At 44.2% G+C, this 15,710-nt stretch overlaps 1 protein-coding gene across 3 annotated transcripts; it reads left to right on the top strand.

The window, feature by feature from the left end:
- The first annotated feature begins 5,231 nt into the window (after positions 1-5,231).
- NABP1 (nucleic acid binding protein 1) lies at positions 5,232-15,366 on the top strand. 3 transcript variants are annotated; one of them, XM_075528992.1, is made up of 6 exons: positions 5,232-5,333; positions 6,038-6,176; positions 8,205-8,276; positions 9,981-10,056; positions 10,403-10,451; positions 11,794-15,366. In XM_075528992.1, the coding sequence occupies exons 3-6, from the start codon at positions 8,215-8,217 to the stop codon at positions 11,961-11,963; spliced, it is 357 nt and encodes a 118-aa protein (XP_075385107.1). In that variant the 5' UTR covers positions 5,232-5,333; positions 6,038-6,176; positions 8,205-8,214; the 3' UTR covers positions 11,964-15,366. The 3 variants fall into 3 exon arrangements, with proteins under 3 accessions (XP_075385107.1, XP_075385106.1, XP_075385108.1); XM_075528991.1 differs by having other exon boundaries at positions 5,245-5,786; XM_075528993.1 differs by having other exon boundaries at positions 5,261-5,329.
- The last annotated feature ends 344 nt before the right edge of the window (positions 15,367-15,710 follow it).

The following is a 15,710-nucleotide window of genomic DNA, read 5'->3' as shown; positions in this document are numbered from 1 at the left end:
GGAGTTTTGAACTCTACTGACGCCTGAGTCCCACCTTCAGGAAGCCTAATTGCATGGGTTTGGACTTGTTGCCTCTCTTGTTGTGATGTCAGCTGCCTTTGACTAATATTGCTGAGATCCATCCATTCATTCGGGGCTGTGACTGCTAACCTTGTTAATATCTCTGAGGGTATTTTTCAGATATAAAATGAAAATTGGAGAGGTGAGAGTACATTATTTCCAAGCACCCTTCCAACTGGGACATTCTCTGGTTCTACGGGAAAGGTTCTTGATTAGAAGTCTACACAGAAGCTCTTCTTATTTCTTCCTGGTGTGTATATGTGTCAGAGAGAGAGAATGTCTGAGCTTCATTATGCTATCAAATAAGAAAGGTGCTTCTTTTTACATAGAAACCAAAACATGGATCAGAATTATCAAGCGTTCCACTCAAACATGTGTCAAGCATACGCTCTAAGAAGCTGTCACATACTTTTCACGGGAACAAATAGAATAAAGAGCCCAGCTTTAAAACCGGAGAAAAGCCAAAGCAAAAGGGCCACTATGGATTCCCCCGTACAGGACAGAGTGTGACCTGCAGGGCACAGGAGAACGGCCCCGAGACGACGCGTCGGGGCAGGGCCAGATTGCCTCATCATTCTCCCATCGAACAACGAGTGGGTTCAAGCTGCGAACTCTCCCTCGTGCACACACAGACACACCAGGAAGACACAGGGAAAACTTCTAGGTAAACGTCTAATTACGAGCTTTCCCCATCTATGCACAGAATCTCCCCGTTGGAAAACATGCTTGTGAATAATGTGCCCTAGCCCCTTCGTTTTACAGATAAAGAGGCCGCAGAGAGGTTAACAAGGTGAGCATTTACAGCCCCAAGGGAATTACCGTGGTGTGCAGCCCAATGCACAAACCACAGAACCCACGATGCCACCAGCGCCCCTTAAAACCAGACACGCCTACTGAAACCCCAGCGCCATTCCTTCCTGTACAACGGGAGCAATGGTTTCATATGCATTACGCAATGCATGAATGAGTGGAAAGTGCTTTAAGTGGAAGGTGCTCAGTGAGTGGTGGGGGTGGGGGGGTGTAAGTAGGTTCAAAGCCATAGGAGCCTTTTGCACATAGAATATACCATTGTCCAGTTCTGTGCTATCTTTGAAGATGGTACATTTGACTTCCTTGCTTTGGCTTCGAATCGGTCCATTTCCTTGACAGTTCCCCTTGTTCTCACTGACTCTGCTTTACCAAATATCATGTCCCTTTTTAGCTATTGGCCGTTCCTCTGGATAAGGAGAGGTCAGCAGGCTGAAGTCGGGTCAGAAACTGTCCATCCTCTTTGCTAAGGTGCATTTTGGCTATATTTCTTCTTACACTAGTTTGCTTATTGTCGGGAAATCCATGGAATATCCAATGTTCTGCCACGCGAGCACTTACTATTATTGTGATGATTTGTGTGGGAAAAACGACGGAAAGAACTTTGGAATCTTTTGGTTAAGACAGTGATTCTCAACCTGTGGGTTGTGACACCTTTGGGGGGGGGTCTAATGACTCTTTCACAGGGGTCACCCTATTCATAACAGTAGCAAAACTACAACTATGAATAGGAACGAAAATAATTTTATGGTTGGGGGGCGGGTCACCACAACATGAGGAACTGTGTGAAAGGGTTGAGGCATTAGGAAGGTTGAGAACCACTGGGTTAAACCATTTTTTAAGATAATGTTTGTGGTTCTTAGTGAATTTTAAAAATGGTTGGCTTCCTGACTCAACTAGATCTGGGATCAAACAGTGCTTGGAAAATGGTTTTGCTAATGCTGTCATTTTTGGAAATCGATGGGTGGTGTGAAGAAAGTGAACGTGACCTTGGGAATCCCAGCACCCACCACCCAGAGGAAAGCCTGAGGACTGGGGTGGAGGAGATATAATGTACAGGGAGATCCTTACCAACGCTAACTCGGGTAACAAGAAAAGCCACGGTGCTGTAGTGGTTACTCGTTGGGCAGTGACTCCCAATGGTCCACAGTTCCAAACCACCAGCCACTCCAGTGAGGAAAGATGGGGCTCTCTACTCCCCTACAGAGTTATAGTCTCAGAAACGCACAGTGGCAGTTTCACCCTGTCCTATAGGGTCACTGTGAGTCTACCTAAACTCGATGGCAGTGAGTGTGTTTTTGGTTTTTGGATACCCTTCTGTAGTACCCTGGGCTCTTCCTAAGTTACATAATCTTTACGTGCGGTGGTGGGGTTGAGGTTCTGGACACAGAGTAGAAGAGTTCATCATCTCAGATTCATTTTATCTTTGGGCTTTGAAAAATGCCAAAGATCTGAAGAACAACAGTCTTAGAAGGAAGAAGACCTACGTCATCTTTTTAATAAACAAAGGATATTCAAGAAGCTGTAATATCATTATGACCTAACTGAGCTGGCCAACTTGCTTTCTTTGGTTATTTCGCTGAATGGTAATCTTAGGAAAGATGACCTGGGTGGTAATACCTGTTTCACTGGCCACTCTGTCGGTGGTCGTTTGTTTGCCTGTAAACCGCCACCCTTGTAGAAAAATCTGGGGCAGCTGAAACCAAGTACCCTGGTTTGAGCAGCTCTGGTACTGCCCACCCCACCTTGCTGCTTAAGGCTGCCTCCCACATTGGTTAGTGAGAAAGCACGCCCTCCCCATTTCCTGTCTGAGGTCGGCTCAGTTGGAAAGGAAGCTAAGCCAGCTGTTTCTGCTGACTTCTGCGCTGTGGGGGAAGGGAACGCTGGGCTACTGCTTTGAGCACGCACCTCTGCCTTTGTGGGGCTTGGTTTTGTGTGTCTCCTTCCCCTTCCAGGATTCCTGGTGGCACCTTTGTTAAGCAGGTGACTTGGCTGAACCCATCGGTCACTGTCAAGGGTTACAACCTTGTGCACCCATCCCTTTTCATCCGTTCCAGGGTCCCTGTGCGTGGGGTTGCCCTAGATGGCAATGGGCATGGGTCCATTTTATCAAATGTCTATATCGTTAGGTTGAGCAGACTATCAGATTACCTGTTTGGGGGGATGGGTGGGGAGTAAATGACTGAACTTGAGAGAGTGGCTAACTTTGCCCAAACGCCTGGCCACAGCTCTGATCAACATTCTCAATCGGTTTCCTGTCTATTGTCATTTCTTTGAATACATCTTCAAAACGTATTTTTCTTCTCTGAATGATCCTTTGAAACATTGCTCCCGTGAAAACGCACTTGGCCTGTGTTGAGGAGAAAGACCCTGAGAGCAATTTAATTGAATTCTGAACTCTTTCCCAACACCTGTGGCAGAATCGGAGCTTTGAATGGTGTAAAGGACTTCCGCGCTGGAAGCCTCTGGGGGTCTTGAGGTCACTTGGATGCTACTTCCTCCAATATCTAGCAAGTTTCCTCATTTCTTTGTTTGGTGTTGAAATCAAGGTATTTTGTGCCACTTTCCGCCATTATATCACTGTCTGTGAGGCCTTATTACGTCCATGGAGTGGAAGCTTCTGCTTCCTTCAGACTGTCTTGACTCTCCTGGTCATGTTGTGACTATTTGTGAAACTCTCTTCTCAGCTGTAATGCAGCTCTGCCGCTGGTGTGCAGATGTTTGGGACGTGGTGGTTGGTCTAAAAATATTCAGAAAGGATAACGAAAGCTGCTTCTGACATGCAAATTCTCTGACACACTTCCCCACACTTAGGTTACCATCACCAAGATTAACTAGCTGGTTCCTTAAAGTCCTCCAAAGAGATCCTGCCACTTCTACTATATTTTTTTCACTCTGTTCTCAATCCTTTGAATTCCAGGATCGCAACTTAAGTCAAAGAATGTACCTGTAGAACTGGAAGACTGTGTGGACGAATTGCCTTGATTAAAAACCCAGTTTGGACAGTTTCTAGTTCCTTGACTACAGCCGAGCTTCATACTCCAAAAAACTCAGCTTCAAAGCCAGCACTCACCAAAGAGGGGCTCATTTCAAGACAAAGAAGGCTTTACTCATGTTTATTTTTCTTTGTATGTTTGCCTCCCATTCTGATACCGGAATACTTCCTTTTAGATATATAAAAACCCAAACCCCAACTCAGCTACCCAGGTGTTTCTGACTCATAGTGACTCGGGCTGAGTAGCACTGTCCACGGAGTTGCTGAGTCTGTACATTCCTCCCGGAGTTGACGAGCTCATCCTTTCAGACACGGGCTCGAACCCTAGATCCTGCAGGCAGAAACCCAACACTTAGCTCACAACCACCAGACAAGGAATCCACTCCCACTCACAGTGAACCAACAGGAGGCTGAACTGCCTCTGTGGGTTTCCGAGACTGTAAGTATCTCAGAGCAGAACGCCTCATCTTTCTCCCACAGAATGGCTGTTTGTCACCAGCCCACAGCAGCCCCAATGATACACAGAAACTATCGGGTCCCCATGGGGCAGAATTGAGTTACAATAAAAAGTGGGGGAGTGGTGTTAACGTGAAGGGAAAAACAAAGTGAGGAAGGCAAGCAACTTGACAGGGGAAGCGTAAAGAACTGTGACAGGCTCACAAAGGTATTGATCTACTTGTCTTATAATCAGCTTTGTCTGATAGAGTAAAAGGAGCTAGGCCAGGCCAGAGTTGAGAATCCTGCTGGCTGCCGGGTGACCATCAGGAAACTCAGTTTTCTGGTTCAACTTAAATATGCCTACATGGAACACAATCGAAGAAAGTTTTTATTGTTTTGAAGTTTAAAATGGAAGGCTTGAGTGTATCTCCCTGTATCCCTTGAGTCCTAAAACTCCCTCACCTCCGCCCAGCCACCCTAGCCGCAACCCTGACCCCCGCCCCAACTCGACTGTACTTTTTAACGTTCCTACTGGATCCTAACTACAAGAACTCCACGAGATACAAGGCAAGATATCCTGAAGTTGAACAGTACTTCCATCATCAAAGGGACCAGGGCAGAGCTGAGTCACAGGGAGAGGCGGGGCGGGACCGAGAGCGGATTGGCAGGCCGGGGTGCGTCGGGGGCGGGGCCCCACCTAACCCCGCCCCCGCCCTTCTGGGGCTGAGCGGTTGCGCAGGCGTTGCCGGCCCGTCGCCCCGCCCCCGCCCTTCTGGGGCTGAGCGGTTGCGCAGGCGTTGCCGGCCCGTCGCCCCGCCCCTTCCTTTCCCGTCTCTCACGTTGTGTGGGCGGGGCGGCAGGCGCACGACGCCTCGTGACGCCACAAGGGGCGGGGCGGGGCCGCCTTGGGTGTAGCCGGCGCACGAGCGCGTCCGGCAGTCGGTGTGTGGGCAGCGGTGTGCGCGGTCGGCTCCTCAGTGCTCCTGGTCCACGGTCGCCGCCTGTTCTCTTCCCGAAGCCCGGGACAGAGTGGGTGCGCGCCCTCGTGTGTGTGAACGGGACCCAGGGCAGAGGCTGCCTTTTTTCCTTTTATCCGAAGGGGCACTTGGCTGGCTTCCCTTCCTTCCCCTCAGGAGAGGGGCTTGGCGTGCCGGCCGGTTCGGTTTTTTTCTTTTAAACTTGCGGCGCCAGCGCCCCCGCCCCCCCTTTCTTTTCCCAAGCTCAGCGCCCCAGGGCTGTTTCTCCCGGTCCCTGGGGAGCTGCTTTCCGCCCCTTGCCTCGCGACCCGGCTCGAGGTCTCCACTCCGCCCCGGTCCCCGGCCCCGGAGGGTGGGAAGCCAGGTCCCGCTCCCTGCCCGCCGCGTCTCCGCTGCCGTAGCCGCACCTGCCTCAAATATGAACGGGCTCAAGGACCCGCCTCTCTTTATAAAAGATATTAAGCCCGGACTGAAAAACTTAAATGTCGTCTTTATTGTCTTGGAGATAGGTAAGTGGAGCCCGCAGTTCGCTCCGACGGCCCACAGCGTCCGGGCAGCAGGGCGCGGCCGCCGGGAGCCCGCCCCTCCCCCGCCCCCACGTGGCCCTCGGCTCCCACCTGGGCCTCGCTCCCACCTGCGGCGGGGCCTGCGCCGCGGGCCGCCTCTCGGGCTCCCTGCGCCCGACGGCAGTAGGGCGCCTGGAAGCCCCGCCGCGGCACTTGTGTCTAACGCGCGCCTCTCGATTTCTGCATCCTCACAGGACGAGTCACCAAAACCAAAGACGGCCATGAAGTGAGATCGTGCAAAGTAGCCGACAAAACGGGCAGCATCACCATTTCCGTGTGGGATGAGATCGGCAGCCTCATACAGCCGGGGGACATTATTCGGTTGACCAGAGGGTAGGTGCGCTTCAGTGGGGCCGGGAGTGCCGTGTGAGGTGGCTGGCGCCAGGGAACGTGGCCTTGAGGGGGACCATTTCGGAAGCGCCCCTCGGTGTGGTTGGAGGAATCGTTTCTTGCCAGGAAAACACCCGCCCCGCCCTACACATCCACCTCCCCACACACCTGACCAGTCCACTATTGCTCTGCGAGTCATTGGGGCCGTTGAGTGAATCGTTAAAATCAGTACTTTATCTCCTCCTCGTTTAATGCACTTAACTGTATTTAGACGGTGTGGACATGAAGTCGTAGTTGAAGGCCTTTCTGTGGTAGATCCGGGTGCATTACACTCCAGCTAAAAGTTAAGAGAAGTTTGCAGTACATGAAAAGCACACCCTAAAAATAAATAAAATTTAAGAAACGATAGAAAAGCATTCTAGAAAATGGTTTCTGTGCCTTGTTAGTGTAAGCTCAGGGTGACACAAGACTAAAATGATGTTTGAAAAACTTCGGTGATAATTCCATCCGGAAGATACAGTTGGCCAATCTTTTCTTGTTGTTGCTAATTAGATTGCCACAAAAACAAAAGACTAGAAAAAGAGACCTTGGAAGCTTTTGTGACCTTAAAATTACAATATTTATGGTTTAGGAAAAGTGGGTGGAGATCGATGTTGACCTAAGTATCTCAGAGAAGTATTCTGAATGTAGGAGCTTACTTACAACATCATCAGGGAGGGAAGTAGCTGATCAACAAAGCAGGAAGTGAGAGTCAGGGCTTAGATATTTTATTTTCTGACACTGATGACTCATTTTGATGCTAATTGTTCCACTTAAGCTTCCACATGTTTCATTTACTCAAGAGAGGATTTAAGTATATGTCAAAGGGTGTGGTGAAGGTCACCATAGATTTTTTTGGCTCCAAAGAGCTTTCTTTCATACAGTGATTAAAAGTACTTTATAACTGCAAATGTCACAGAAAACAGTTCCATTGAAAAAGTTGAGGAAAATTAGATTGAGTAGCTGTTGACTAAAACAAAGTATAATTAGAAGGAAAAATTAAAACTAAAGAAGCTCCCCTACTGACTAACCTTATTGTGACCTTCAGAAGTCATTGCACCTCTTATCTTCAACTTCCTCCTCTGTAAAATGGAAATAATCATACCTCTGCACTAAAATAACAGTAGGATCTGGCCCACTGTGTTACAAGCCCTTAAATCTCGATTAAATCTAAGAAAATAACTTGAAAAAAGACATACCTGGCAATTTTACCTTAGTAAGGGATGAACCCTTAATCTACTCTTTCTCCGTCACCTTCTGTATAAGAGTGGTGGATGGAGTCTTTAAGAAATGCCCTTTATTGATATGATGACACCTACAGAGTGTGGAAATCTCTTTGAGAGGGATCAACTATTACTCTATTTGGTTAACTGATAATTAAAATGCGCCATTGTCAAGTCCTAGTCATTAAATGAACCATTGCAAACCAAATCTGGACCGAATTTTATAATTTTGATTATAAAATTAAACATTTTTCTTAGATAGGATTCTTTAATTTATTAAGGCTATCAGAATTTAAAATTGTTCAGCCAAGTTGGGGCTAAAAATTGCAAAATTGAGAAAACGGGTTAGAAAACTGGCTTTTGTTTAGCACCTTGATTAACTTCTACTCAAGCCCTGTAGTCGTTGGGGAACTATGTGGTTTTTCATGGATCCCAAGGAGCGAAACCAACACCAGCATCCGACTTGACCAAGTAAATGAGTGACTGTAAAGATGAGGATTTAATGTTGGCTTCATGTATCCTGTGGCGGAAGATAATTTGTACAAATTAGATGGTTAAGTTAAAACTGCATTTTCTGTTTCTTTTTAAAAATTTTTCTTCTTTGTAAGTAGCAAGTTGGGCAAAATTAGATTTGTTCTGTTTATGATAGACAGGCAGGGCTTGATACACATCTTTACCCCAGCAAAAAAACAATACAAGTTAAGGATTAATGTGGTGTAAGTAGAAGGCAACAGACCGCTCTAAAAACAAATTATCATTTTTACTCTAGGTACGCATCCATGTGGAAAGGGTGCCTGACACTGTATACTGGAAGGGGTGGTGAACTTCAAAAAATTGGAGAGTAAGTATTAAAGTGTATTTTGTCTAAAATATCTACAGGGTAGCAGGTAAGTATAAACTATACTTTTAGCTTGGTGTTTTTAGGGGGACAGGTAAACTTAATGCCTTTGGCGGTTTAACTGAAAAAGTTAATGACATTTATAGTAGTTAAACAACTGTCAGCATGGTTTCCTTTGCTTGAGAGAGTGAGCTTTTCCTAGTACAAAGCAGTAAAAAGCTGCCCTTAGACCGGTTCCAAGGGGACTGCTCCCATAGGTGCAGGAACATGCATGAAGGTCACAGGTGCTATTCAAATCAGGTTCTCGCTACCAATGACCTGCGATAAAGGGACTGAGTGTGAGTTCCCAGTCCTTGCAGTTCTGTTTTTATTTTTCCCTGTTGATGAGCGATTTGCAAAGGACTTGCAGCCATGAAAATTGAAGTCCTCTATCTATCCACAGTCTAGGTTTGGTGCAGGCAGCCGCACTGCAAGCTTCCAAACACTACTGCCCTGTTTTGAGCTCCACCCTGACCTGGAGGACCCTTCCTCTCTAGGGCGGTGAAGGTAATGCAGCCTCCATGCAAGCATTGACATTTGGGCTGTACTCAAAAGTGTGTTGTCAGCAGGAACCCAGTTATTTGTTGTATTTGGTTAATGCTCAGACATCCACCTAATACCCATCCCATTTGGAGGATATTCAAAGAGTGCCGAATGCCCTGAAAGCAAGCAGAACCTGACGGCAAGGAAAGGAAGCGAGTGAGCCATCATGCCAGCCCTTCAAGGGCAGAAGCTGGTCACAGAGCCCTGCTGGGGTTGCGGTCACAAGTTGGGAAGTTGAGCTCCTGGGAAGAAAGACTGGACGTTCTACTCCCATAAACAGTTACTGTGTCAGAAACCCACAGTGGGGGTCACTATGAGTTAGCGTGACTTGATGGCAGTGGGCTCTTTGCTTGTATTTAGAATAGCATCATTAGAGCAAGACATGAGAAATCTTAACAGCAGTATTATGGAAAGGTTTCAAATTCTGTTCCCACTTACGCTTAACACAGGTGTCTCTGAATAAACAGTTAAGTGAAGATCTATTCGATTCTTATTGTTCTCTGTTAGAATCAGTCTATAGTTGATCAAAATTGGATTTCACTTCTTTTTCGGCAGATGGGGAGCTATGACCATGCTTTGTGTAATGTTTATATGCACCGTACGGTCGCCCTAAAAGGGAAACCTGGATAAACTCTCTTGGTTTGATAAGCCAGCTATACTAATGCATGGTTGTAGCATTCACTCTTAACTTGAATGCTTCTCTGTGCAGATTCCCAGTGATTGGCCACTAGAGGGACTGGCTGGGAGTGTGGATGGGTCTGTGTAAACCCATCACCACTGCTGGGAAACCCACTCTGGGACCGTCAATGTGTGGCCCAGGGTCAACCGGTGTGGAAAAACGGGGCAAAGATGTGTTTCTGTGCCCTTGATCTCTGACACACTTTACAGTTCAAGAGAAGATTCACAATACACAATAGAATGCTTTCCTATGCATCATAGGTGATGAAATATTAGATGTTTTTATGGGAGGTCAGCACTTTAGGAAGTTTTGCTGTATTTGCAAAGAGCTAAATGGCATAGTACTTTCTAGTGCGTTCATTTAACTCCTAAATTCTTTATTCCCATAAATGTTGTATGTTATACAAAGGAAGAATTTATTTAACTTGCCCTTTATTTTATTTTCAGATTTTGTATGGTGTATTCAGAATTGCCAAATTTCAGTGAACCTAATCCAGAGTATCGAGGACAGCAGAACCAAGGGGTAATTAATCCAAATGTGGAGTTTATTTTTATGAGTAGGCTAATTTTGACTGTATTCTAATTTTATGGCTAGATTGGGACTCCCAGAGTGTATTAAAGAAAGTGTGAAAAGATTAAGACATCTCAAGTCCTGTGTGTTCTGTGGTCCGTATCACGGTGGGCGCATTTCCCCTGTAGCACTGTGCGGAGTGGGGAGTAATCTGCAGTAACTCCTAGGAAAGGTTTAGGAAACATTGCTGGGTAGTAAATGGATTTCAAGAAATTCTGTTAACTAAAAAGTTTAAAAACATTTTAAATGCTATAAATATGATGCCATGCTTAATGTTTTTGTTTTTTAATATTTTTAGGCATATAGTGAACAGAAGAATCATCTCCTGAGTAATAATACGGGTACAGGTACGCATAGACCAGTGGGTGAGGTGATTTTGCTTTATTTGTAATCAGGTGTGAGAGAAAAAGGAGCCTTTTGTGGCAGTGATTTCACAACTTTGTGATGTATTTGATTTATGTAAGTGCATTATATGTCAATGAAACGGTAAAGAAAGTAAGTTGATATAAACAATAATACACCCCCCCCCCCCAAAAAAAAAAAAAGGAAAAGGAGCCCTGGTGGCAGAGTGGGCTGCACACGGAGCTGCCAGCCACAAGCTCCTTGGTTCGCACCCACCAGCTGCTCTCAGAAAGATGAGGCTGCCTTCTCCCGTGGAGATTGTAAGTCTCCAAAACCCCACAGAGCAGAGTCTATGAACTAAAATCAACGCCATGGCATTGAGCGTGGTGTTTTAGTTAACTTGAGAGGCTTGGTGGGGATGGGGTAGAAAATGTCTTTAAGTATAAATTAGTATTAAACGGGAACTACTAGTGGTCATGGAATTCCCAAATAACTGCATTTTCCAGCAAACAAATGGCCCTTAAAGCTCCTTTATTTAGTACATTCTATATTTTTAAATTTGCTTGAGGTTCATGGATTTAGCGTGGGGAACATTGACTCCTAATGGAGAGCCTGATGTTTGGGTGATGCAGGTGAGAGGGACTCAGGATTATCACTGGTTTTCTCTAAAGGTTTGTTTGTTGTTGTTTTTAAATTCTGTAATCTTGGTTATTTATAATAGACACAGTGTTTCTGATGGTTTGGTTGTGCTGAAAGATGTTATCTTCAGACAAATAGCTTGCCTAATTTTCACACCCTGATGCCACCTCTGTCATGTTCAAAATTTACCTTGCCGCTGGGTCAAAGGCCCTTTAAAGGTGTCATTCTTTAACAAGTAATTTCTGCATGGACTGGGTAGAGTGGCTCATGTGTTTTATTTGACGTGATGGCTACGTCTTTGGCACAGCTGATCCATCATCACCTTGTCTGAGGAGCTCTGCCATCTTTTTCCATCAGTTTTAAGTATTGAGCCTATTGCAGGACTCAACTATGGTATCTTTCCTTTTTTTTTTTTCCATATTGGCGCAGCCAGTGCATGGCTGTATTTTAATTTTACTCTATTTTGATATTGTTGCCTAATTTGACCTTTTTAAAATAATACATTAATAGAAGACATTTACTGTAATCAGGCATTTGGAAAAGCCTAGAACCCACATTAAGGCCCCCTCCCCACCACTAAAAATTAAAAAAAAAAAAGGTGTCTGTTTTCCCTAACACTTGTATCACTAGCATATACTGGAATTTCAAATAGGTATCCTTCTGTAGATTAGTGTCTGAAAAGTGATGCATTATTATGTTCTCTTCTAGGAAATGGTATTCAAGCCAGCCCTGATTCTCGGGGCTGTCAGTTTTCCTATGGTGGTAGAAGTAATGGCCGGGGACCAATCAATCCACATCTACCAGGAACAGACCGCAATCACACAGTTGTGACCACAATAAGTACTGGCAGGGACCCTCGAAGAGCGCTAAAGAGATGACCAGAAGCAAAATGCTTAATGTAGTTTTTTAAACTACAGGCCCTACTTGAATGCTTATTGCACTTTTATTTATTGTTAACTGTGAAAAGTATGTCTTTCGTTGGTTTCCTTTCTCTTTTTTGTGTGTGTGTGTGTGTGTGTGAAGAAAAGTGGTTTTTAAGAGAAAAACTGCCAAGCTGCTTGTTTCCGATTAAAATGGGAACATTAAAAAGGAGAGGCGTTCATTTTAGAGCAAAAGGATTATTCAGTAGCCTCTCCAAATCTACCCACTTCATGGGTGACTTACTTAAGACACCAGCTTTATAGCCTCTATGAGTCTGGCTTCTATCTGAAGTTTATACCATTTAAAATAAGACTTAATTGGAGATGTTCTTTTGTCTTAAAGTCAGATATTGCCAAGTAAAGCAATAACGACAAACAAAACCAAAACAAACGTGGTCAGTGCTTACTGTGGATTTTTAGTGTGCTTCCAGGAATGACCGGCTTCCTCAGTGAGGGACTGCCATTAAGATTTTTCTCAAGGGCTGAATCAGTCTACATTTCCCCTTTTGTTTTGCTTGGCTTAAAAAAAAAAAAAAAAAAACGAAGTCCAGATTTCTAAAATCAGAATTATGGAATAGAAGGTGACCTGTGGCAAGCAATTTAAGAAGAAAGTGGATTTTATTTTGGAGTACAACTGAACACTTGTTATCAAATGTGGACCACATTGAATGGGAAATAAAAAGACAAGATATTTTTAATAAATATATATTTGAAACCCATGTTCATTCAATATTAAAGTATAACCTGAGAATGCTAAAAAGTAATGTCAACATTGATTTCAGTATTTTTAAAAATAATAGAACATTGTGAAGGGGATTCGAAGTAAACTCATGAAGAAATGAGCAGCAGGTCTTGAGTAAGCATTGCAGGAGCCCAGGTGCTTAGCCTGGAGTGAGGCCCTTAAGCACTAAACCATATTTGAAAGGACTTTTTTGGGGGAGGGGCTAAGTATGGTGGGTTGTCAAAAGTGCCTTGATCTCAGTTCACATAGCCTTATTAGGAAAAGCTAAGGAATGGGTTTCCCAAGTCAACACAGCTTGCTTTAGAAGTGTAAAGATGAAATTTATCTGCATCATAGATGGTACCCAGTTCCATCTTTTCCTGTAGGGTGAATTACTGGCAGAATTTTTCTGTGTTAATATTTAACTCTCCTGAATAAAATTTGCATTAATGTTTTTTTCCTCTTTCAATGACTTACAATGGAGAGTAGTGCATCTTGTTACAATTGCACTAATGAAACGCAACTTGACGATTACTTAGCTATGCAGTTGCTTTGTATTTTTTCACCTACTTAGCTATGCAGTTGTTTGGTATTTTTCCACCTCAAATCAAAATAAGTTGATCTTGTTTTCTGAAAATGAAAACATTTGGATATAAATTTTATGCCAGATTATTTGGTTGTGCTAATTCAGTGTAGCTAACCAATATTTGAGTACGCGCTATGCATTATTAGCTCTTGTGCAGAGAGTGTTAAGCGAGAGACTAATCCCAAGGAGCTTATTTCTGGTTTATAGTACTTTGGATATATTGTTTTAAAAAACATTTTTAAAAATGTACATATTGATGACTACAATTAATTTGACTTTTTTTGCTTTGTGAACTAATATTTTCTTAAGAATTACATTTGAAAATGCTTCAAAATTTCTCTTCATGACTGGGACAAGTAGCATATATACTCGTGTATAAGCCAAATTTTTCAGCACACTTTTTCTGCAGTTTCTGTGCTAAAATTAGGTGCCTCAGCTGATATATGGGTCGGTTTATACTCGAGTATAGATGGTATGTATATTAAGATTGTAAAAATGCTACCAATTAATAGCAATTTCCTGTTTCGGATTCGTTTTGCTTTCAATAAAAGCTGAAGTAGGAACAAAAAGTCCCAAGTTAGTTATGAGAGAATGTAGCATTAGGATTGGTTCTAATAGCCTTGGCTTTTCAGAACATTAAAATACTGTGAGGTGTGGATTCCTGGGTTTGCAACCCTGTCTTCATGCTTAGCTGAGATTTGGAGCAAGTTACACATAACTGGAAATCTCCCTACACTTAAATTCCTCAGCTATAAAAGTAAGCATTTCCCTTTGTGTAAAAGTTCCCATGTGATTGTCAGAATGATTTCTGATCCAAAGCGTCTCAGTATTTGTCATCTAATCATGCTATGTAGTGCCTGCAGAATGGGGACAAGTCAGATCGAGTGTGGAAGTGCTGTTGTCAGGTGCTGAGTCAGATCACCCTCTGAGTCTGCATAACAGCAGCTCCCCCCCCCCTCCCCTCGACAGTCCTGCCTCGTCCTCACACATTGCTATGTTTGAGTCGGCCTTGGGAGCCACTGTGCCAACCCACCTCATTGTGTGTCTTCCTCTTACTCTATCAAGTTTGCTGTCGTTCTCCAGGGGCTGCTCCATCCTGATACCATGTCCAAAGAACATGCCAGGAAGTCTCGCCATCTTCGCCTCCCAGGAGCACTCTGGAGTACGGCTCCCAAGACAGATTTGCCTCGGGTGTTGCTGTGGGAACATTGGTACTCCCAAGTGAACGTGTTGGAAGATGAAGTAGAGAAAGGCCCGAGAGTTTATTTTTGTAATGACGCGGGGCTGGCTTCACTAATGTAACATTGCTGTTGTGCATTCTTTGTCATTAACTCTCTTTTCTTCAGGAAACCCTCAGATCCAAGCCTCCGCGTGACCCTCATCCGTGATGTGATGACGTCTGCCTCCCAGTCTGCGGGGACAGCACGCGTCACGGCGTTCTGAGAGGAGCATGGGTTCTCTCTCCTCCCTGATACTTTCCGACCATCAGTTCTGAAATACATTGATGCAGCACCTACTGAAAAGCAAAAACTAGGACAATACACGGCTAGTTGACTCCCCATAACACCCCCTAAAACAGATGAAGTGGATTGAAGGCTGATCAGAGCACTTTACACCTTTACACCTTAAGGCTGACAGGGCTTGGGAGAAATTCTATAGTTATGAAAAGTGGAATCCAGAAAAGACTATTTGCTTTCTTATAGGCACTTAAACCTTAAAGTTCTATTTGTCTTCTTTGTGCACTAAAACTCAATGCCATCAGCGATGTCAGTTCTACTAAGGAACGTGATAGGACGGTAGAATTTGCCCTGTGAGTTTCTAGAGTGAACAGGAGTAGAAAGCACCCTCCTGTCTTTGTCTTGCGGAGCGACTGGTGGCTTCTACCTGCTGCCCTTGCAGTTAGCCATGGTCATGAGGGCTCCCATATAGTAGTTTCAAAATTTGTGGACAGTCTTATTAGGGTTCTCTGGGTATATGTTGATAGTTTAGTTTTTTTAATTTAATGTCTAAAATTTGCTTTGGGAACAATAACAAAATATAGTTTATAAAGGAAAGCTATAATTTATGATGTAAGTATTTAACCTATAAGGAAATGGTTTACTGGCGTTAGCTATCTAGTGGTGCTAAAAAAGTAAGCTCTCTGGAATCTCAAAAGAGTAGGGGCTAGAAGTCAGAGTACCAGCCCTTACGGAAGGCTTTCTCTGTGTGTGTATACTTTTGACATTTGGGGCCCAGTCTTTCTGAAGAGAGGTGTCTTGACTTCTAAGTCATAGAGACTCTGCAGAGTGAACATATATGTACTCCTGTACTTAAAGGCCTGCTCTTGGCAATGAGGCTCTGCTTGTTTGTTTGCCTCGGGGATTAGGACTAGCAACAATAAATGGATAATTAGATGGTA

This window comes from Tenrec ecaudatus, chromosome 13, assembly GCF_050624435.1.
Source record: "Tenrec ecaudatus isolate mTenEca1 chromosome 13, mTenEca1.hap1, whole genome shotgun sequence".
In the NCBI taxonomy this organism is placed as follows: Eukaryota; Metazoa; Chordata; class Mammalia; order Afrosoricida; family Tenrecidae; genus Tenrec; species Tenrec ecaudatus.
The sequence above is the reverse complement of the archived record's forward strand: the minus strand, read 5'-3'. Positions and strand labels throughout refer to the sequence as shown.